We start from the raw sequence: 24,087 nt of genomic DNA on the forward strand, positions 1-24,087 counted from the left end.
TGGATTATCATGCAGAAAATACAGATTTTTCTGAGAACATGGCAAATCAATCTGTTCGACCCCCGAATAAAAAACGTCTGAACTGAAAAAGAATTTCTCATCACCTTTTCCAAGCACAATATCTTTTAAGACTCTAACAACTATATTATTCCATAATGTGGAGATCCCTTAGTCACATTTTGCAACTAAATACTTTGCATTGACAGTAACATAAGGCTTAACTTGCAACAAAACCAATCAGCTGGAGCAGTTATGCAACTTACATGAGTTCATAGATCCTCAATGCTTTTCCAAACAAATGTTTGCTTTATTCCTGGTTAACCCATTTTCATTCAATTAACTTGAGATCTCCTTCCCCATTCTCTGTAGACTTTCTGGTTTTTCCACATCCCTGGCTAAAAGGTTGTGCAATAATTTTGCATTCCTCATGTTGTCTTTTTCAAAAATATTAATCAGATTGTGTACAGTCTGGATGAGGGATAGCATTTGTGATGGGTTGAAATGGTTTCACCATTTGTTGGACTTGGTTAACTTTGGCGTGAACAACATTGCTGATTGGCAGCAATCTATCTGATATTTGGGCACTGGCTGTTATGAACTGGAAATTAAGTAGAAACCCACTGTTTTCCTGCTCATTCCCCAGTCAACGTTTCGCCCATAAACTCTTCATCACGAATTAGGCTCAAAACATCAATTCTCCTGCTCCTCGATGCTGTCTGACTGGCTGTGCTTTTCTAGCACCGCACTCTCCCACTCTGATCTCCAGCATCTGCAGTCCTCATTGTCTCCTACTTTTTTAAATCATAAGATCATAAGAAACAGGTGGCAGGAGCAGGCCTTTTGACCCAATAAACATGCTCACCATTTAATAAGGTCACACCTGATCTGATTGTGGCCTTTGCTCCCACAGTTCAAAGATGTGCAGGTCAGGTGAATTGGCCACGCTACATTACCCATAGTGTTAGGTGCATTTGTCAGAGGGAAATGGGTCTGGTGAGTTACTCTTCGGAGGGACGGTGTGGTCTGGTTGGGCCAAAGAGCCTGTTTCCACACTGTAGGGAATCTAATCTAATCTAACTGTACATTTTCACCAATGTTTCAGTTTTCTGATGATTAAGGCCCACTTTAGCTGCTTTAAGAACTTTATTTACATTGTTTCAATATTCAGCTGAGAGAGTTTGATAATCTTTTTCACTAATCACAAATATTCTTAATAAACTCCTGGTTGTCCGCATCACTGAACAATAGCTTTGTCAGTTCCCATTGTGGTAAGAATGGCCATTTCCACTTGCTGAAGTTTTAATTTCCATTCCAGCACCTGTATCCAGTCCTGCAGCTCTCTACTGTCAACATTGGACTCAGCCTTTTCACTTCTCATGCCTTTCCCTTGTCTCACCGTGAGCTGTTAGAACTGTCTCTCCCTGCTTTGTCCCATCTTGCACGAGCTGGGCAAGAGCTTCCATCCTGAGGTACAAGTTCAGCGATGGCCCTGGAAGTAAGCATCATGGGGCAGGTCAGCTCTTCCCATGCGATATTGTCAGCTCTTTACGTGTGCACACACATCACACTGTCACCATAGGGGGTTAAGATCAAGTGCCATATTTAAAGGGCAAGGGACAGGCATGCTAGCGAGAAGTTTTCTGTTGTACCATGATGATGTGAGATGCTCCCAGCAGCAGGATCAGCCTTGCCAACTTCTCAAGAATCTCATCATAGCCCACGTTGCTCAGACCCCTGTAAGATTCCACCCAACTTCCTTCTGTCTTGCAGAATTCCTAAAGACTCGATTCTGTTTTCCTTCCAAATTTTGAAATGTCTCTCTATAGGCTTTTAGTCCAACCTCATAGGCATTGAAAATGCAATTGTTATTCTGTCATAGCCAGCTGATTACTCTCTAAAATGAGTTGAGTACCTCTCCAAAGCTGTTCCAATTACATATAAACTTTGTAGGCTAATCTTTTTTATACTATTTCAGTTTACTCACAACTTTCTCAATGATCCAAGGTATGTTTTTTAGTTAATTTAGTTAATTTTTATGTTAATTTAGGCATCACACAAGTATTCTTTATTAAAACAAAAGTGCAAGTTTTTGAGTTTTCAAAATCCTGTCTTTTTCCTTCTAATGCATGAGCCTTGAGCCTTCATTTTACAGGATTAGTGTGGTGCTGGAAAAGCACAGCAGGTCAGGCAGCATCCGAGGAGCGGGAAAATCGATGTGTCAGGCAAAAACCCTTCATCAGGAAGGGCTTATATATCTTAGCTTCCTGATGAAGGGATTTAGCCTGAAAAGTCAATTTTCCTGCTTCTTGGATGCTGCCTGACCTGCTGTGCTTTTCCAGCACTACACTAATCTTGACTCTAATCTCCAGCATCTGCAGTACCCACTTTCACCTTCATCTTCCAGTTCTAGTACAGCCCATAGATCAGAGAGATCTACAGCACAGAGAAAAGGCTCTTCAGTCTATCAGGTCCATGCTGGTCAAACCTAACTATTGTAATCCCAATTTCCAGCATTTGGTTCATACCTTGTATACCTTAGCATTGCAAGTGCACATAAAGTCATAGAGTCATTGAGATGTACCACACACAACCCTTCAGTCCAAATCGTTCATGCCAATTGGATATCCTAACCTAATCTAGTCCCATTTGTCAGCATTTGACCTATATCCCTCTAAACCCTTCCTGTTCATATACCCCATCCAGATGCCTTTTAAATGATGTAATTGTACCAGCCTCCACCACTTCCTCTGCCAGTTCATTCTATACAGGCACTACCTTCTGTGTGAAAAAGTTGCCCATTAGATCCCTTTTAAATCTTTCTCTTCTCATCTTAAATCTGTGCCCTCTAGTTTTGGACTCCCTACCTCGGGGAAAAGACCTTGTCTATTCATATGATCCATGCCCCTCATTATTTGATAAAGCTCTACAAGGTCTCCGACGCTCCATGGAAAATAGCCTCAATCTATTCAGCCTCTCCCTATAGCTCAGACCCTTCAACACTAAGTACTTATTAAAGGTTATGAGGGTTTCTGCCTCAACCACATTTATTGGCAGTGAGTTTCAGATTCCCACTATTTCTCTTCAAAATTCAATTTTCAAGTGTTTTCGTTCCAATTCTCTGTCTCTGACTCTTTCCTCACTTTGTAACTTAATCTATTCTTTATGTAAACCAATTTCTGCTCATTCATCCTAAACATTAGTAGGAAAATCCTTTCTTCCTGATGTTTCAAGTGCTGTGCCATATCTCTGCTTTTCTAGATCCTGATTTCAGTCACTAATTAATCCCACTGTCATAGCCTTCAAATTAACATTTGTTAACTGTTCCAAAGCACCAAGAAATAGATCCATTCTCTACTAAATGATCTGAGCAATAGGGTGTCATGTTCAATTTCCCTAAACAGACCAAAAGTAAATTTGAAATATTGGGTTTATTGAAATGTTGGTACATTTAAATGTACCAGTTTGCCTGTCTCAGCAATTTCAGATCCCCCAGACTAATACCTTGGATACAATTCAATATGTATAATACAAGTCCAAACAGCACAAGAACATGCCCTTTGACCTACGCCAACTCTAATCCTTATTTAGACCCACTACTTGTTGCCTATGTGTAGTTTCTATCCCTCTGTCTCACGTTCATAAGAAAGAATCCCCACAGAATCAACAGAAAGAAAACTGGTAGCCAAGATTTCTGTTTTAAAACGTTCACCAAAATAAACCAACTAAAATCAACATTTTATAAACATTAATTAACAGGCAAGAGACATTTCAGACAAATAACTAGTCATTATAACTAAGATAGGCTTCATGCAATTACCAGCTGTCACATTATCTCCCACACAAATGTGGACGCAGGTTTTATATGTTGGCCTCCACTATACAGGACCACTTCCATACCACTCAATTGGTTTGGGTCTTGCGTCATATTCAATCTGCAGGAAGAGTGAGCCTCGTGTGCAGTGAGGGAGGTCCCTGGCATATGCGGTGGCAGCGAGAGCAAACAGCCTGAGGTCTCCCTAAGAGCGTGTCAAAGCAGAGGTAATCAAGTCCTTGTAGGGAGTGATATTTCAGAATGGCTAAGCACTTAAGGCAGACTAGGGTGGCACGGTAGCTCAGTGGTTAGCATTGCTGCCTCGCAGTGCAACGGACCTGGGTTCAATTCCAGCCTTGGGCAACTGTCTGTGCGGACTTTGCACATTCTCCCCGTGTCTGTGTGGGTTTCCTCCGGGTGCTCTGGTTTCTTCCCACAGTCTGAAGATGTGCAGGTTAGGTGAATTGGCCATGCTAAATTGCTCAGAGATGTGTAGGCTAGATGCATTAGTTAGGGGCAATTTAGGGTAGGGGAGTGGGTCTGGGTAGAATACTCTTTGGAAAATCAGTGTGGACTTATTGGGCCAAATGGCCTGTTTCCACACTGTAGGAATTCTATACTATTTTAATTTTATTTATTTTTCTACTTTATATTAAGAAGGACTGTAATGTTTAACTTTTAACGTGTTTCTTTGTTCTTCTCCTTTGTACCTAAGATTTTGTACCTAGATACCTTTGTTCCTAAGATTGACTAGGAATGGCGACATTGGACACTTCTCACTGTACTCATGTGCTTCTATATTTGAGCATATGTGAGAATAAAATCTAATTCTATTTCTAATTCTAATCTATGAACTGTCTTTCAATCAGCTCATAATAATCCTGATGGCATGGGATCTCCAGAGACTCCTTTAAATTACCCATTTCAACATTGACTCCAACAACACTAAAGCAACAACAAAGGGTCTAGTCTAATTCACAAATCCTTGCCTTTCTTGTCTTCAGTTGTCTGCTCTTTCTAAACGTATAAAACATATGTTGTACTAGCGTGACTATTCTCAGAGATGTGCTTCAATGCTCAAAACCTGCCAAACAGAAATATGTTCCAATAGGAGAGAACTTTGCTGGTTTTCTCTCACATAAGTATGTAATATGTTCTGAACTGCCAAAGAGTGAAAAAACAAACCAAAACCTTACAAATAGCTTTCTATTTACCTTTTACTACTGAGCATTATCTAAGTCATGTGAATTTCTTGAAATCTAATTATGCCATAATCAAGAAACCAATTAACTCTCTTTCAGAATACTCACCAGACCACTTCAGTCTCAAAGGGGTCGTTGCAAAAGGAAAGACTACAATTTTTCCTAGCACATGGGCCATCAGAGGAGGTTTGGGAGGGAATGCAGAGAATAAAGAGATCAATACAACTCATGCAGTATTCTTCCAGTAGTTCTTTTGAGAATGGGAGAATGACTTTTCCAGAAAATAATGGCCAGGCCAGGAATGACACTGACTGGATAAGATTAAGAATGTTTTGAAGTCAGTTACACTTGTGATGCATAAATAACCTTGCTCACTCAATCTGGAGTCAGAGTTTAGAGAGATTTACAAATTAAGAGAGAACATTTATGTGCAGGTCCCAGCTCTATATTAGCCTCCAAATTACATAATCTGAACTGCTGGTTCCATGAGCGATATGATTATTGCTGTTGCTCCCTCTCTTCATCTCCAGGCTCCGGTGGCTGGGCAGGCTGGCTGTCTTAAGTCAGAGGCCTTATAGGGTGACATTATAGAGGTTAATCGAATCATGAGGGGACTGGATAGGGTAAATAGACGAGGTCTTTTCGCTGGTGTGGAGGAGTCCAAAGCTAGAGGTCATTGGTTTAAGATGAGAGGGGAAAGATGTAAAAGGAACCTAAGGGGCAACCTTTTCACATAGAGGGCGGTGCCTGTCTGGAACGAGCTATCAGAGGAAGCGGTGGAGGCTGGTAAAAGATGGGTATATGAATCGGAAGAGTTTAGAGTGATATGGGCCAAGTGCTGGCAAATGAGGCTAGATTTATATAGGATATCTGACCAAAGGGTCTGTTTCCGTGCTGTAGGTCTCCATGACTCTAAATCATCAGAAGAAGAAATTTAGTGTGAGATGCAATGTAAGGTGGAATAGGAAGTAAGGGGTTAATGGTCATATGACAGCAACAGCTTATGTTTATAAAGTACCTTTAATGTCATAAAACATCCCAAGGTGCTTTGCAGGAATATTATAAAATGAAACAAAAACAACCAAAGACGATATTAGGTCACATGACCAAAAGCAGTAGGCTTTAAGGAGCGTTAGAAGGGAAGAAAGCAAGGTAGAGAGTCAGAGAGGTTTAGGAAAGATATTCTAGAATTTAAGACCTTGGCAACTAAAGGCATGGCCACTAATAGTGAAATGATTCAGCTTGGGGACGGTGAAGATGCCAGAATTGGATGTGTATGAATTGTGCAATTGGAGAAGAGTAGAGAGATAGTGAGAGGTGAGATATGGAGAGATTTGACTGTAAGAATGAAAACTTTAAAATCAACATGGAACTTGACCAGTAACCAACATAGATTGGTCAGAAAAGGATGACAGATGATCTTGGAATCAAATTAATATAAAGGCATTAGAGCTTTGGTTGATTCTGGAGTAGTGGAAGTCGGGAATGCAGTGACATAGTTCAGACTAGGGATAACAAAGGCACAGAGAAGAGTTTCAGCAGCAGATGAAGAGAGATGGGAATGAAGCTGGACAATGTAGCTGAGTTAGAAATATGTGATGATAATTTTGGCTTGAAGATGTGCAGGACTCCAGGGTCAATGTTGGTTGGTGGAAACTGGAGGAGGGAAAGATGAATTTTTGAAGCTGTTTCAATTTTGGTCATATCAATTTAATATTAATTTATTCAGTAGTTTACCATTTGTGCTACCTATTCAAAAACACTTTGAATAGCATCAGAATGTGGCGGCGTTATCTACTTATTATTCTACCTAGGTACAAGTGACAATATGTTAAATAAATCTAAATACATCTAAAGTTCATCCAAGGGTCAAACATTAATTCAAGATTGCCAAGGGACTGGTGTGGTCTCTGATTCATAGCCCATCAGCTGCTTGCTCAGCATGCTAGATAGTCAGCCAAGAGTTTGCTGGGTACCAAGAAGGAACTGAGACAGGAATGTGTCATTGTGCTCATCATTCTTGATGATGCTGGCTGCCATGAACCCTGCTGAACATAGTCCCTTGATACCATGAGGCATCTCCTCCATTGGGATCAGCAGAAGCAATTGTCCCTGTTGCCCATAGGTTCAGCTCAGCTCCTTTTAATTGTATGCTATCTTGAAGAAAAGACAAAATATCAGAGGTTGTTTAGTAACATATGTGGGTAATAGGACTGCTATTATTAACTAACTGGAGGTATGTGGTAGCAATGAGAGGTGAATTGGAGCAGGGTAGCATTGGTAGGTTTGTGAGGTTGAGGCTGAATGTCCACCTGGATGTTAGGCATGAGCCCTGAGGACCAGGAAGGGCTGCTGAGTGAGAGATGGTAATGTGATGCATTGGGCAGCAGGAGAGGCTGCTGTTATGGTGGATGGAAGATGTCACGTGCAGATGTATTCACTGACCATGACTTTCTATGGCCCAAACCCAAGGACCCTTGTTTCCAGGCTTCGGGAGTTGACCCGCTGCTAATCATATCTGAGGTTGGTCTTTTGGCACTTGGAGAACAACTCCCCATTTCAGTCCCCTTCCCTAAACCCCACCCCATTCAATATCACCACTGGATCACAGCATCTCTTTCCTCACTTACTCTGCATCCAATACCAACATCCATCTCTCTGGAATTCTTTCTTAGCACTGGTATTCATTTTGAAATGACTTGCATTGCAGCAATATGATTGAGTGCATTTTCTGTTTAAGATGCTGCCTACCTTTAGGTAATGGAGGCTGGCTGTATCATATGGTCCATGGGCAATGGGGCCTGCCTCAAGCTGTATACAGAAACTGCAGGATACATTGAGGAGCAAATGGCAATATGGCAATGACCAACACCACCATCATGCCATTGAGGAGGGGATACACAATGTGTATTTTTCCATTCCACACTGACTAAAGTGTTAGCCCTGTGTCTATCTCTAGATGTTGCTTGACTTGATGAATGTTGTCCAGTATTTTCTATTTTTACTTCATTTTATATGATGAAGACCAATCAGGAATTGAACGTAGTTGGTTTAATATTCTAAACAGGCAATCATTTGATAAAAATGTTGCAGTTGACTTCTAGGGATGATCAGAACACTGAGAAAATGTAAGAGAAAACTGTTGATTGATGGCCAATGGTTCTCTTCAGTTTCACATTCAGACCTGATCAAGAATGTGTTGAAAGTAGAGGCTGGATTTCACCCTGCACCCACCGTCCCAACCACATCCCTATCCACTACAGACGGTGGCTGCTGTTGAATTGCTTCCAACCTGTTCTCTTTTTCTCTCTCTCTCTAATCCAGGAGCTTTGCCGCCAGCGTATGGCAATCAAGACATCCGAGCGCCCAGAGCCTGCCCACGCCTCTCGTGTCAATAGCGTCTCCTCCCAGTTCAGTGATGGCCCACAGCCCAGTCCTTCCACACGGAGCAGCACCTCTTCATGGTGTGAGGAACCAGTTCAGTCGAACATGGACATCTCCACTGGACACATGATACTGGTAATGTCTCGCCCTGAACGGCACTCATTTTTCTCCTATCCTTGCACACAACCCTTCTGCACTTCTAGGGGGCACATTTTTAAGGTGAGAGGGCTGAGACTTAAGAAAGACATAAGAGGCAATTTTTTTACACAGACGGTGGTTCGTGTGTGGAATCAACTTCCTGAGAAAGTGGTGGATGTGGTTGCAGTTACAACATTTAAAACACATTTGGATAGATACATGAAAAGGAGAGGTTTGAAGGGATATGGGCCAGGAGCAGGCAGGTGGGACCAGTTTGGGTTTATGTTCAGCTTGGACTGGTTGGAACGAAGGGAGTGTTTCCATGCTGTATGACTCTGTGTATAAATCACCACAATTCAGTGCCATTTTAATCAGAGAAATTATAAATTGTGTATATTGTTATAATTCAATTGCAAAGAGTTGAATCAATTGATCTTGAACACAGTGGTGCTCCTGTAAGAAAATTCCAAAATTTATCCCTCCTCCAAGTTCAGCATAGCAGGGTACAATATGCAGTTTTAGCCACAAAGCATCTGCTGCAAAGCAAAACCTGTATCTCATTTTAAGTAGCAAATCAGTCACCAGTAAACATTTGTATGTCATCAGTCAGAAAATAACCCTAACCATTTTCATCGGTAAAAACTTTATATTAATGGTTCTCGTCTACTCTATACATCTGAAGTATCATTTCCAGAAACAGGATAAAATGAGGGAATTTTACCGCATAGGCCCTTCAGCCCATCATGTCTATGTTTGCTCTTTGAAAGAGTGTTTTAAAATTTTCTGCCCTTCAAGTATTTATCCAGCTCTCCTTTTGAAATTTACAATTGAACCTTCAGCTAAACTTTCAGTTGGTACATTCCAAATTATAAGAATCACTTTTTAAAAAAATCCTTTCATCTCAGCCCTGGTTCGATGTCCAATTACCTTCTATCAGTGTCCCCTGATTACTAAGCCTTCAGACAGTGGAAACACTTTCTCCAAATCACTTTGCAAAATGCAGCACTTCAATTTTGATTGCAAGAATTAGTCTTGAATGTTTTAAAGAGGGTGAGCATGTCAAAAATTTTGAGAAATATGTTTCTGTGTCTCACTGACAGCATCCAGAAAATTATTAATTCCAGAGATCAAGTAAATTGTGAACAAAACCTGGAAACAAAAACGTAGAAGAGCAAAGGACAATTAAACATCTGCACTAATTATATACATAGATTTCTCACATATAATTAAAAGATTTCAGATTTCTAAACAATGGATGAATACACTGAGCTCTGAGCAACATTCTTCTGTGTATAGTTTTAAACATGCTGAATTCTCAGTGATAATTTATTCTTTGTTGTTCATTCATGGAAACTGGGCATCACTGGCTGGACCAGCATTTATTGCCTGTCCTTAAGAAGGTGATGCTGAGCTGCCTTCTTGAACTGCTGAAGTACATATGCTAGAGGTAGGGAAGGAATTCCGGGATTCTGACCCAGTGACAGTGAAGGAATGGTGATACACTGTACTTCCAAGTCAGGATGAAGAGTAACTTGGAGGGGAATTTCAAAACTTGAAGGTGGTGGTTTTCTCCTATAACTGCGGATTTATATGCACTGACCTCAAGTGACATTGTTCCGGATATTTGTTTCAGTGCAGTAAGCTCAGAATGATTCCTACATGGGCATGTTAATGGAGTGAGCACTGAGTGACATTTCCTCTTTATGTGTTTTTACACACTGAGGTCTGTGTGATGTTACTCTGTAGTATATTTAGGAACACTGACGTTCTCCTGCTTTTGTTTAAGCCAGTGTGACCACCTCTGGTGTAAATGCAATGATCTTTAAGCAATGTCTTCCTATTTAAATACACTTTTTGTTGAGTTAGAGTCTAATGATAACACATTTAAGTAAAATGCTGTGAGTGAGATTCTCCTGTTTATAAATTCATGCCCAGTGAGATCTAATTATGTTTTTAATGTATTGATTTGAAAGCTCTGAGCTCTATTTTCGTGCCTACTGATTTTCATGTACTGAGTCTTATGTCTGTTGATTTTAGTACACTGAGCCCTGTTCCTTTGTATGTAGACTTAGAAACACCAATCACTGGGTGACCTATACCTTTAAATGTAGATGCGCATATTCTGAACTGAAGTGACAATCTCCTGTCCCTATATTTAACACACTGAGCTCACAGTGTCAACTGCCTCTATATAGACTAAAATACTGTAGGTTCTGGGTGTCTTTCTCCTGAATACAGATGTAATACTGAGTTCGGTGTCACAATTCGCTGTATATGGATTTTAATACATTCATTCTGAGTGTCACTCACCCAGAAATGTTCTATGTCCAATCTGTGTACTAATTGTTTGAGTGACAATGTCCTGAACATTGAGTAAACACTGAGCTCTGCATGACGTTGTCCAGTATTCTACAATGCACTGAGTTATCCGCATTCCCCACAGTGAAATGATTTGTGTCAAACTCACTTGTGCTCTGCGGGGGTTGTCAAGCAGACATTTAACACGAAGTGATGTGTCAGTTCATAGAATCCGTACGGTACAGAAAGAGGCCATTCGATTCATCGAGTCTGCACTGACCCTCTAAAGAGAATTCCACTCAGACCTAACCCCCACGGCTAACCCACTTAACCTACACATTCTTGGATGCTACAGGCAATTTTACATGGTCAGTTCACATAACCTGCCCATCTTTGGACTGTAAGAGGAAACCAGATCACCTAGAGGTAACCCACACAGACACAGGCAGAATATGCAATCTCCACACAGACAGTCAACTGAGACTGGAATTGAACCCAATTCTGTGCAGCAGCAGTGCTAACCACTGAGCCACAGTGCTGCCCTTGGCTCAGGGCAAGACATCCTCCACAGTTTGGATAGAAGTCCTGCCTCATCTCTGCTCACAGCTGGCCCTCTGTGATCCATGGTTACTGATGTGTCTGCCTTCAGTGTCACATGGAGACCCTCACTGGAGCGAGATGGAGAATAATGTTGGGGAAGGATCAGAGCACTCTGAGCCCATAAAGGGTGTACCACTCATCCTTTCTTGGAAATAACCACAGCAGCGAGACCTAATGGGATTCAAGCTTGGTCTTGCTCTCTGAGCAATACCACAGTGTCCCAGCAAGGTGGAACAAGCTGCCTTGAATGAGCACTTAAGTGCCTCTTAAGGTGGCCCACCAAACAGTCTGACCACACACTATTTTTTTCCTTTATTCATTCAAGGGATGAGGGTGTCACTGGCTAAGTAGCATTTTTTGCCCATTCCTAATTTCCCAGAGGGCAGTTAAGTGTCAACCATATTGCTGTGGATCTGGAGTCACATGTCGGCCAGACCAGGTAAGGATGGCAGTTTCCTTCCCTAAAGGACATTAGTGAACCAGATGGGGTTTTTTTCCAACAATTGACAATGGATTCACATTCATCTTTAGACTCTTAATTCTAGATTTCTTTTTTTAATTGAATTTGAATTCCACCATCTGCCATGAGGGGATTTGAACATTATCCACATCTCTGGATTAACAGTCCAGCAATAATATCATTAGATCATCACCTCCCCAATCACTCTTCAGTCAAGCATAAGTTGATTTTGGATAAGAGTTGTTTGGTTAAATTCCAAGGAATCCAAGCTTACACCCTTCCCCAGCATCCTGCCCAGCCACCTCCAGAAAGTGTAAAGTTCTGAGCTCAGAGTCACATTTTCTTCTTAACAGATTTTAAAATGCTGAACACCATGTGATTTTATTTGACCATAACTTCCTGTACGTGGAGCCCGAGTTACATTCTCCAGTCTATACATTAAAGAAAACTTGTTTTCTTTTAAATATAGATTTAAATTTACCAAGGTCCTAATGACGTTCCCTGGCTCAAAGTTTAAATACACTGAGTGGAATTATACTGTCTACATACTTTACATAACACCAGGTTATAATCCAACAGATTTATTTGGAAGCTAGCACTGTTGGACTGTAACCTGGTATTGTGTGATTTTTAACTTTGACCAACCCAGTCCCAACACCAGCACCTCGTTATCGTGCATACTTTACACACAGAACTCTGAGTAACATTGTCATGTATACAGATTTAAATATGCTGTGCTCTGGGTAATTTTCTTCTGTACATTGATCTAAACCGATTGAGTTGTGAGTGAAATTCTCCTAAATATGGGCTTAAGTATATAGAGAGATTTGAATGATAAGTGTTGTATGTAGCACTGAATTCCCATGAAAATTCTCCATAGGATGTTCTAACTATGGACGGAGTGTGACCAAGTTTACCAGGCTGATTCTTGGATTGGCAGAGCTGCTGTATGAAGAGAGACTGGATCAGTTAGGACTGTACTCACTGGACTTTAAAGGAATGAGGGAGGATCTCATAGAAAGCCATATAATTCTAACAGGACTAGACAAAGTAAATGATGGAAGGATGTTCTTGGGTTCTGCAGAACCAAGGCTTACAGTCTAAGGATCTGGGATAGGTCATACCAGACTGAGACAAGGAAAACTTTATGGATGCAGAAAATGATGAGTTGTGGAATTCTCTGCCACAGAAAGCAGTTCAGGCCAAAATATTGAATGTTTCCAAGAAGGAGATAGATATAATTGTGAGGGCTGAAAGAAACAAAGGAGATGGAGAGAAAGCAGGATAATGAATCATAATCATATTGAATAGCGGAACAGGCCGAAGGGCCGAATGGCCTACTGCTGCTCCTATTTTCTGTGTTTCTTCTGCACATAGATTTAAACACACAGATTTTCAACTGACATTACCCTGTCCCTTGCTTTAAATGACCAATGTCCTCCTGTACGTAGATTTGAACACACAGAAGTCAAAATGATTTCTGATGTCGACAAATTCAGAAGTCAGACAGACATTCTCCTGCCTGTACATTTAAACACACAGAGCTCAGACTGACACTCTTCCGTCTGTACATTTAACACATTGAGCTCACTAACACTTTCTCGTCTATACGTTTAAACACATTGAGCTCAGACTGACATTCTCACGTATATACATTTAAACATACTGAGTTCAGACTGATGTTCTCCTGTATATACATTTAAACACACTGAGATCAGACTGAAATTCTCTTGTATATACATTTGAACATACTGAGATCAGACTGATGTTCTCCTGTATATACATTTAAACACACTGAGCTCAGATTGACGTTCTCCTGTATATACATTTAAACACACTGAGCTCAGACTGACATTCTCCTGCATATACATTTGAACATACTGAGAACAGACTGATGTTCTCCTGTACATACATTTAAACACACTGAGCTCAGACTGACGTTCTCCTGTACATACATTTAAACACACTGAGTTCAGACTGACATTCTCCTGCATATACATTTGAACATACTGAGATCAGACTGATGTTCTCCTGTATATACATTTAAATGCACTGAGCTCTGACTGATGATCTCCCGTATATACATTTCAACACAAGGAGCTCTGACTAATGTTCTCCTGTATATACATTTAAACACACTGAGCTCAGACTGACATTCTCTTGTATATACATTTGAACATACTGAGCTCAGACTGACGTTCTCCTGTATATACATTTAAACACACTGAGCTCAGACTGACGTTCTCCTGTATATACATTTAAACACACTGAGCTCAGACTGACATTCTCTTGTATATACATTTGAACATACTGAGCTCAGACTGATGTTCTCCTGTATATACATTTAAACACACTGAGCTCAGACTGATGTTCTCCTGTATATACATTTAAACACACTGAGCTCAGACTGACGTTCTCCTGTATATACATTTAAACACACTGAGCTCAGACTGACATTTTCTTGTATATACATTTGAACATACTGAGCTCAGACTGATGTTCTCCTGTATATACATTTAAACACACTGAGCTCAGACTGATGTTCTCCTGTATATACATTTAAACACACTGAGCTCAGACTGACGTTCTCCTGTATATACATTTAAACACACTGAGCTCAGACTGACATTCTCTTGTATATACATTTGAACATACTGAGCTCAGACTGATGTTCTCCCGTATACACATTTAAACACACTGAGCTCAGACTAACATCCTCCTGTATATGGGGTGACATGGTTACTCAGTGGTTAGCACTGCTGCCTCACAGCGCCAGGGACCTGGTTCGATTCCAGCCTCAGGTGACTGTCTGTGTGGAGTCTCCCTGTGTCTGTGTGGGTTTCCTGTCGGTGCTCTGGTTTCCTCGCTCAATCCAAAGATGTGCAGGTCAGGTGAATTGGCCATGCTAAATTGCCCATAGTGTTAGGTGTATTAGTCAGAGGGAAATTAGTCTGGGTGGGTTACACTTCGGAGGGTTGGTCCAAAGGGGCTGTTTCCACCCTTTAGGGAATCTAATTTAATATCCACTTAAATGTATTGAGCTCAGACTGACACTGTCCGGTCTGTACATTGAAGCACACTGAGCTTAGACTGATGTTCTCCTATATATACATTTAAACGCACTGAGCTCAGACACATGTTCTCCTGTATACCTGTGTAAGAATGCTCAGCTAAGACTAATGTTCTTCTGTCTGTCCATTTGAAACACACTAAGCTCACATTGATATTCTCCTGTATATACATTTAAACGCACTGAGTTCAGACTAACAATCTCCTGTATATACATTTAAACACACTGTTCTCCTGTAGATACATTTAAACACACTGACGTTCTCTTATCTGTTCATTTAAACAAACTTAAGTCAAACGGATTAGATTAGATTACTTACAGTGTGGAAACAGGCCCTTCAGCCCAACAAGTCCACACCGACCCTCCGAAGAGCAACCCACCCAGACTCATTCCCCTACACCTAACAGTACAGGCAATTTTTTAGCATGGCCAATTCATCTAACCTGCACATCTTTGGACTGTGGGAGGAAACCGGAGCACCCGGAGGAAACCCACGCAGACACGGGGAATTGAACCCGGGTCTCTGGCACTGTGAAGCAGCAGTGCTAACCACTATGCCACCGTGCCACCCAAAATGTTCTCATATACAATGCATATACAAGATGTTCTCTTGTATATGCATTTAGACACACTGAGCTGTGACTGACATTCTCCTGTATATACATGTAAACACACTGAGCTCAGACTGACACTGTCCTGTATGTACATTTAAACACACTCAGCTCAGACTGATGTTCTCCTGTATATGCATTTAAACACACTGCTCAGTCTGATATTCTCCTGCCTCGACATTTAAACACACTGAGCTCAGACTGACATTCTCCTGTCTGTATAGATTAGAGTGGTGCTGGAAAAGCACAGCAGGTCAGGCAGCATCCGAAGAGCAGGAAAATCGACATTTCAGGTGTTCCTGATGAAGGGCTTTTGCGCGAAACATCTATTTTCCTGTTCCTTGGATGCTGCCTGACCTGCTGTGCTTTTCCAGCACCATTCTAATCTAGACTTGATTTCCAGCATCTGCAGTCCTCAGTTTTGCCTAGTTCTCCATTTGAACACACTGAACTCAGACTAATGTTCTCCTATATGTACATTTAAACACACTGAGCTCGGACTGATGTTCTCCTGTCTGTACATTTAAACACACTGAGCTCGGACTGATGTTCTCCTGTCTGTACATTTAAACACACTGAGCTCAGATTGATAGTTTCCTGTATATAGATGGTGCCACTATTTAAGAAAGGTGTTGAGGACAAGACAGAGGACTACAGACCAGTGATCCTGATGTCGGTGGTGGGCAAGTTGTTGGACGGAATCCTGAGGGACAGGATGTACATGTATTTGGAAAGGCTAATAACTTCCTAATAACTGATTAGGAAGAGTCAACATGGCTTTGTGCTTGGGAAATCATGTCTCACAAACTTGATTGAGTTTTTTGAAGAAGGAACAAAGAGGATTGATGAAGGACAGAGCAGTGGACGTGGTCTATATGGACCTCAGTAAGGTGTTCGACAAGAGACTGGTTAGCAAGGTTAGGTCTCATGGAATACAGGGAGAACTAGCCACTTGGATACAGAACTGACTCAAAGGTAGAAATAGAGGGTGGTGGTGGAGGGTTGTTTTTCAGACTGGAGGCCTGTGACCAGTGGAGTGCCACAAGGATTGGTGCTGGGTCCACTACTTTTCTTCATTTATATAAATGATTTGGATGTGAGCACAAGAGGTAAAGGTAGTAATCTTGCGGATGGTGCCAAAATTGGAGATGTAGTAGGCAGCGAAGAAGGTTCCTCAGATTACAATGGGATCTTAATCAGATGGGCTACTGGGCTGAGAAGTGGTGGATGGAGTTTTATTTAGATAAATGTGAGGTGCTCCATTTTGGGAAAGCAAATTTTAGCGGGACTTATACACTTAATGGTAAGGTCCTAGGGAGTGTTGCTGAACAAGGAGACCTTGGAGTGCAGGTTCATAGCCCCTTGAAAGTGGAGTTGCAGGTAGATAGGATAGTGAAGAAGGCATTTGGTATGCTTTCCTTTATTGGTCAGAGTACTGAGTACAGGAGTTGGGAGGTCATGTTGCGGCTGTACAGGACATTGGTTAGGCCACTGTTGGAATATTGCGTGCAGTTCTGGTCTCCTTCCTATTGGAAAGATGTTGTAAAACTTGAAAGGGTTCAGAAAAGATTTACAAGGATGTTGCCAGGGTTGAAGGATTTGAGCTATAGGGAGAGGTTGAATAGGCTAGGGCTGTTTTCCCTGGGGCATCGGAGGCTGAAGGGTGACTATATAGAGGTTTATAAAATCATGGGCATGGATAGGATAAGTGGACAAAGTCTTTTCCTTGGGGTGGGTGAGTCCAGAACTAGAGGGCATAGGTTTAGGGTTAGAGGGGAAAGATATAGAAGAGACCTGAGGGGTAACGTTTTCACGCAGAAGGTGGTACATATATGGAATGAGCTGCCAGAGGAAGTGATGGAAGCTAGTACGACTGCAACATTTAAGTGGCACTTGGATGGGTATATGAATAGGAAGGGTTTGGAGGGATATGGGCCTGGTGCTGGCAGATGGGACTAGATTGGGTTGGGATATCTGGTCGGCATGGACGTGTTAAACTGAAGTGTCTATTTCCATGCTGTACATCTCTATGACTCTATATATATTTAAATACACTGAGCTCAGACTGACATTCTCCTGTATATGCACTTAAACATACTGAGCTCAGAATGATATTCTCCTGCCTGTACATTTAAACACAGGGAACTCAGACTGACGCTTTCCTCTAGATACATTTAAACATAGGGAGCTCAGACTGACGCTCTCCTGTATACATATTTAAACGCACTGAGCTCAGACTGATGTTCTCCGTCTGTACATTTATACACACTGACCTCAGACTGACATTCTCACGGATATAGACTTAAACACACTGAGCTCAGACTAACAATCTCCAATCTGTACATTTAAGCACACTGAATTCAGATTGACATTCACACGTATATACACTTAAACACACTGACCTCAGACTGGCATTCTCCTGTGTATACATTTAAACGCACTGAGCTTAGACTGATGTTCTCCGTCTGTACATTTAAGCACACTGAGCTCAGACTGACATTCTCCTGTGTATACATTTAAATACACTGAGCTCAGACTGACATTCTCACGTATATACACTTAAAGACACTGAGCTCAGACTGACGTTCTCCTGTATATATATAGAACATAGAACATTACAGCGCAGTACAGGCCCTTCGGCCCTCGATGTTGCACCGACCTGTCATACTAATCTGAAGCCCATCTAACCTACACTATTCCATGTACATCGGTATGCTTGTCCAATGACGACTTAAATGTACTTAAAGTTGGCGAATCTACTACCATTGCAGGCAAAGCATTCCATACCCTTACTATTCTCTGAGTGAAGAAACTACCTCTGACATATGTCCTATATCTATCACTCCTCAATTTAAAGCTCTGCCCCCTTGTGCTCGCTGTCATCATTCTTGGAAAAAGGCTCTCTCTGTCCACCCTATCTAACCCTCTGATTATCTTATATGTCTCTATTAAGTCACCTCTCAACCTTCTTCTCTCTAATGAAAACAGCCTCAAGTCCCTCAGCCTTTCCTCGTAAGACCTTCCCTCCATACCAGGCAACATCCTAGTAAATCTCCTCTGCACTCTTTCCAAAGCTTCCACATCCTTCTTATAATGTGGTGACCAGGACTGTACACAATACTCCCAAGTGCGGCCACACCAGAGTTTTGTACAGCCATAGCATAACCTCATGGTTCCGTAACTCGATCCCTATATTAATAAAAGCTAAAATACTGTATGCCTTCTTAACAACCCTGTCAACCTGGGTGGCAACTTTCAAGGATCTGTGTACCTGGACACTGAGATCTCTCTGCTCATCGACACTACCAAGAATCTTACCATTAGCCCAGTACTTTGCATTACAGTTACTCCGACCAAAGTGAATCACCTCACACTTGTCCACATTAAACTCCATTTGCCACCTCTCAGCCCAGCTCTGCAGCTTATCTATGTCTCTCTGTAACCTACAACATCCTTCGTCACTATCCACAACTCCACCGACCTTCGCGTCGTCTGCAAATTTACTAACCCACCCTTCTGCGCCCTCATTAAGGCCGTTTATAAAAATGATGAACAGCAATGGACCCAACACAGACCCTTGCGGTACACCACTGGTAACTGGACTCCAGGATGAACATTTCCCATCAACCACCACCCTCTGTCTTCTTTCAGCAAGCCAATTACTGATCCAAACTGCTATATCTCCCACAATCTCATTCCTCCTCATTTTGTACAATAGCCTACTGTGGGGAGCCTTATCGAACGCCTTGCTGAAATCCATATACACCACATCAACCGGATTACTCTCATCTACCTATTTGGTCACCTTCTCAAAGAACTCAATAAGGTTTGTGAGGCACAACCTACCCTTCACAAAACCGTGCTGATTATCCCTAATCAAGTTATTCTTTTCTAGATGATTTTAAATCCTATCTCTTATAACCTTTTCCAACACTTTACCAATAACTGAAGTAAGGCTCGCTGGTCTGTAATTACCAGGATTGTCTCTACTCCCCTTCTTGAACAGGGGAACCACGTTTGCTATCCTCCAGTCTTCTGGCACTATTCCTGTAGACAATGACGATTTAAAGATCAATGCCAAAGGCACAGCAGTCTCCTCCCTGGCTTCCCAGAGGATCCTAGGATAAATCCCATCCGGCTCAGGGGACTTATCTATTTTCATACTCTGTAGGATTTCTAATATCTCTTCCTTGTGAACCTCAATCCCACCTAGTCTAGTATCCTGTATCTCAGTAATCTCCTCGACAACATTGTCATTTTCTAGAGTGAATATTGTCGAAAAATATTCATTTAATGCTTCCCCATCTCCTCTGACTCCACACACAACTTCCCACTACTATCCTTGATTGGCCCTAATCTTACTCTTGTCATTCTTTTATTCCTTAAATACCTATAGAAAGCCTTAGGGTTTACCCTGATCCTCTCCACCAACAACTTCTCATGTCTCCTTCTGGCTCTTCTGAGCTGTATCTTTAGGTCTTTCCTGGCTACCTTGTAACCCTCATGCGCCCTAACTGAGCCTTCACATCTCATCCTAACATAAGGCTTCTTCTTCCTCTTGACAAGAGATTCCACTTCCATTTAAGCACATTAAGGTCAGACTGACGTTCTCCTGTATATACATTTAAACACACTGAGCTCAGACTGACCTTCTCCTGTATATACATTTAAACACACTGAACTCTGTGTGACATAGGTATAAATAGATTTAAATGCGATGAGTTTCAAGTTGAATTTAGAATCACAGGTTACACAGACAGCAGACAGAGTGTATTCAACCAATCGAGTTTATGCTGATGCCATAAAAAGTATTTGTCTCCATATCCTATCCCCATAATCCCATATTTATGATGGTCAATCCACCAAACCCATGTATCTGTTTACAAAAAGGAGGCAACTAGAGCACCTAGTGGAAACTCAGGCAGACACAGGGGGAATATGCAAACTCAACCCAATTACTCAAGACTAGAAGTGAGTCAGGGCACCTGGTCCTGGGAAGCAGCAGTGCCAACTACTGAGCCACCACACCAACCATAATTGATCTGTATCTCAATTTAAAAACTGCATCCTCTCAGTGACAATCTCTGTCTGTAGGTTTAAGTGCATTGTGCGTGGAGCACTAATGTCCTCTAGATACATTTAAATACTCTGAACTCTGAGTGATACATTCACCTGGTTGTCATTTGAAAACTATTGAGCTCCAAGTGCAATTTCCCTGTATAATTTTAAATATATATATCCTTGAGTTAAAATCTCCTGTATCAACATTCACATGTAAAGTGGATTGAGTGAGTAAATAGGTTTAGGTACAATGTGTTCTGAGGGACTGTTCTTTTTATATCAATTTGAATTCACTTGAGTTGTCAGTGACATTCGCCTGATTATACATTTAAACAGACCAATCTCAGACTGATGTTCTATTGTCCATCAGTTTAAAAGTGTTACCAGTAGTAAGACCAGGTTCACAGATCAGTGAACATTAGTAAACTTCATCAAACATGCCAGTAAACAAAGGATGGTTAGAGAGGACCTCTCCTGGAGCTCTACACACTCAGACTCCAATTTCATGTCCAAAGATGTCTCGGTTAGGTTGATTGACCATGCTAGATTGTCCCATAGTGCCCAGGGATGCGCAGGCTCGGTGGATTAGCCATGGGAAATGCAGGGTTACAGGTATAAGGAAAGGGGGTGTGTCAGGATGGAGTGCTGTTTGGAGGCTCGGTGTGATATGAAGTCCCTCTAACTTAGTTCCTCACGAACAAACACAGTAGTTATTCTTAGAGTAAATATATAGGTAATCATTTACACTCAAGTTCTCTCACTGTAAACATGTTAACCATTAACATTTAACAATGAACTAACTCTTTACTCCACCTACCACCCCTCTGCACACACAAAACACAAATTATTTTTGTTCATGGCATTAATCTCCAACAGTATTTTCAACTACTTTGGAGATGTCTAGGTGGTTGAAGGGCTGAAGTGGATGGCAGCTTCTCTGTACAGCTGGCCCCAGACAAAATTTGGTAAATGAAGATTTTCCTCCTACTCCTGAATTAGGAAGTTCACTTTCTATCAGCAATGGCTTCAGGCCATTTCCTGGTCCAGCATAAGGCTCCATGTCTAAAAACAAGGACATCCCCATATAAGATGGAAGCCTATCATCAATAATGTGGAAGTAGACTTCTGGACCAAGACCTCTCGGAAGGTCCCACATAACACTCTGGAATTCTGGCTGGATTGATAATTAGACGACATCAGGAAATTCAGGAAATATCATCTGCTGATCATCCTAATCTCAGTCAAATGTTCAGACTGGCTTGATCTTGAGGACTGAAGTTCTCCATTTGCTTTCCCTTTTATTTCTAAGCCTTTCTTCATGAGTTCATTGTCACCCAGCGGTGATTTCTTTCATTGCCAAGAGTTTGTTTTTCCTGGACTGTTTTCTGCAAACTCCGTGTTCTCCCTCTGAAGAGTTTATTTTTCTAATGTAAGATGAGCACTCATTGATTGCACCAGGAGGTTTACCTTAGCTAATAATTCACAGTGATCCGGGAGCATTGAATATTTCTTTAAAAGGGAGACGTTTTGTTCCATCAAAGCATCTGTTTTTGTTAATTGTGTAAGAACACAGTCTGTTGCCGCACAAGATTTTTTAATAAACTTACTGCGATCTTTTCTTTCTCAGTCTCCTGACTGCGTTATGTAACTGCATAAAGTTGGACTGTTGGGTCAGAAGTTCCTTTGAGATAGTAAGACAGTTCCAACTCTTACAAGAATTTGATCTGTTTGAGCTCCTTTTCATGCCCAAATTTAAGCTGCTCTGAGGCAATCCTCATCTGTTGAAGCTCCATAGGTTGAACCCCAACTTGTTAACTACAAAAACCCTCAAGCGTTTTCCATAGCTCACTCCATTGCAGACTCTAACTACTATTTAGACAGATTGTTAATATTGAAATGTTGCATGCTGGCATGATCCAATTTAGACTTAATCATACTACTTTCCCTGGGTAGTTTTTTTTTCATTAGCTATTTGCTGTTGTTGAGCTATCACGTTAGTGGGCTATTTCTGAGATTGGAATTTTTGTCTCTAGACGTGTCAGGTTCATGTTGATGATCTCAGTGCAAGTATTGCATACAGAGCTGAAAATGTGTTGCTGGAAAAGCGCAGCAGGTCAGGCAGCATCCAAGGAGCAGGAGAATCGACGTTTCAGGCATGAGCCCTTCTTCAGGAATGAGGAAAGCATGCCAAGCAGGCTAAGATAAAAGGTAGGGAGGAGGGACTTGGGGGAGGGGCGTTGGAAATGCGATAGGTGGAAGGAGGTTAAGGTGAGGCTGATAGGCCGGAGTGGGGGTGGGGGCGGAGAGGTCAGGAAGAAGATTGCAGGTTAGGAAGGTGGTGCTGAGTTCGAGGGTTGGGACTGAGAGAAGGTGGGGGGAGGGGAAACGAGGAAACTGGAGAAATGTTGCATGCACTTGGCTTCTGAAATAAAGATGAGCCCCCATTCACCCTGCGTGAAGCTTCAATGTCCACGAATCTGTTTCAGAGCCCTGAGACCTCGTCCATGCATGATTGAAGCTTCTTTTCTGACTTCATAATCCACGACTCTCAGATAGTGTGATCACTTTGGTTGCCATAGAGATTTTTGAAGTTACGTTTTTATTTACGTGTGGTTGAACTAGTGTAAGATTTCCTTTAGCTGCCTACCCTTTAAAAGTGCCAGGGTGTCTGCCATTTGTGCCTGCCCGTTGCATTTAATCAGCAGTTTTAGCATCTTCTTTACCAGCAGCTACATTGTCTGCAACATTGTCCAAGTCCTATTTATCTCTGATGGATACCGCCAACAACAGCTAAGACTTCATCATACTGGTCTCTTTCTGTTTCCTTGTAGTGATCTTGCCTGCATCACAGGAAGAAATTCCTGCATCTAACAGTAGTTGCAGTTTCTATTCACATTTCTGCATATTATTGGTGGATTCACTAAAATAAGGTTGAAACTTTATTGCTGGAACAGCACAGCAGGTCAGGCAGCATCTAGGGAACAGAAGATTCGACGTTTCGGGCACATGCCCTTCTTCAGGAAGAAGGGCATGTGCCCGAAACGTCGAATCTTCTGTTCCCTAGATGCTGCCTGACCTGCTGTGTTGTTCCAGCAATAAAGTTTCAGCTTTGATCTCCAGCGTCTGCAGACCTCACTTTCTCCTCACTAAAATAAGGAAAAAGCTGACCTCCTTGTTAATTTCTTCAACAAAGCGATGACTCTCCTCAAGAGAAATAGTGGAGTCCTCACAAACGGTACACAGGAGCACCCTCCATTTAATGAACAATTGAATGGCGGCCTCATTCCCTATACTTCCATTTTGAAAAAGAAAACAACAATCTTAAGTGCCATCTTGTGCAGGGCACCTTCATCAACAGTCTCTCTTCTAAGAGACGTTACGGGTCTACATTATCTTGTAGTCCGAAGGCTGGAGTGTAGAGTTATTCCTGGCACACAATATCAACTTCACTG

General features: G+C 41.6%; 1 protein-coding gene across 1 annotated transcript in view; it reads left to right on the plus strand.

The window, feature by feature from the left end:
* The window catches only part of ptprn2 (protein tyrosine phosphatase receptor type N2), a 970,059-nt gene that overhangs the window by 842,549 nt on the left and 103,423 nt on the right, over positions 1-24,087 (plus strand). Inside the window, exon 14 of the mRNA XM_043690698.2 lies at positions 8,338-8,532. Coding sequence (XP_043546633.2) covers positions 8,338-8,532 — 195 coding nt within the window. The remainder of the gene's footprint in view (positions 1-8,337; positions 8,533-24,087) is intronic.

Source organism: Chiloscyllium plagiosum, unplaced genomic scaffold (assembly GCF_037043375.1).
Source record: "Chiloscyllium plagiosum isolate Xiang-an unplaced genomic scaffold, Cpla_swu_hap1 HiC_scaffold_5, whole genome shotgun sequence".
NCBI lineage: Eukaryota > Metazoa > Chordata > Chondrichthyes > Orectolobiformes > Hemiscylliidae > Chiloscyllium > Chiloscyllium plagiosum.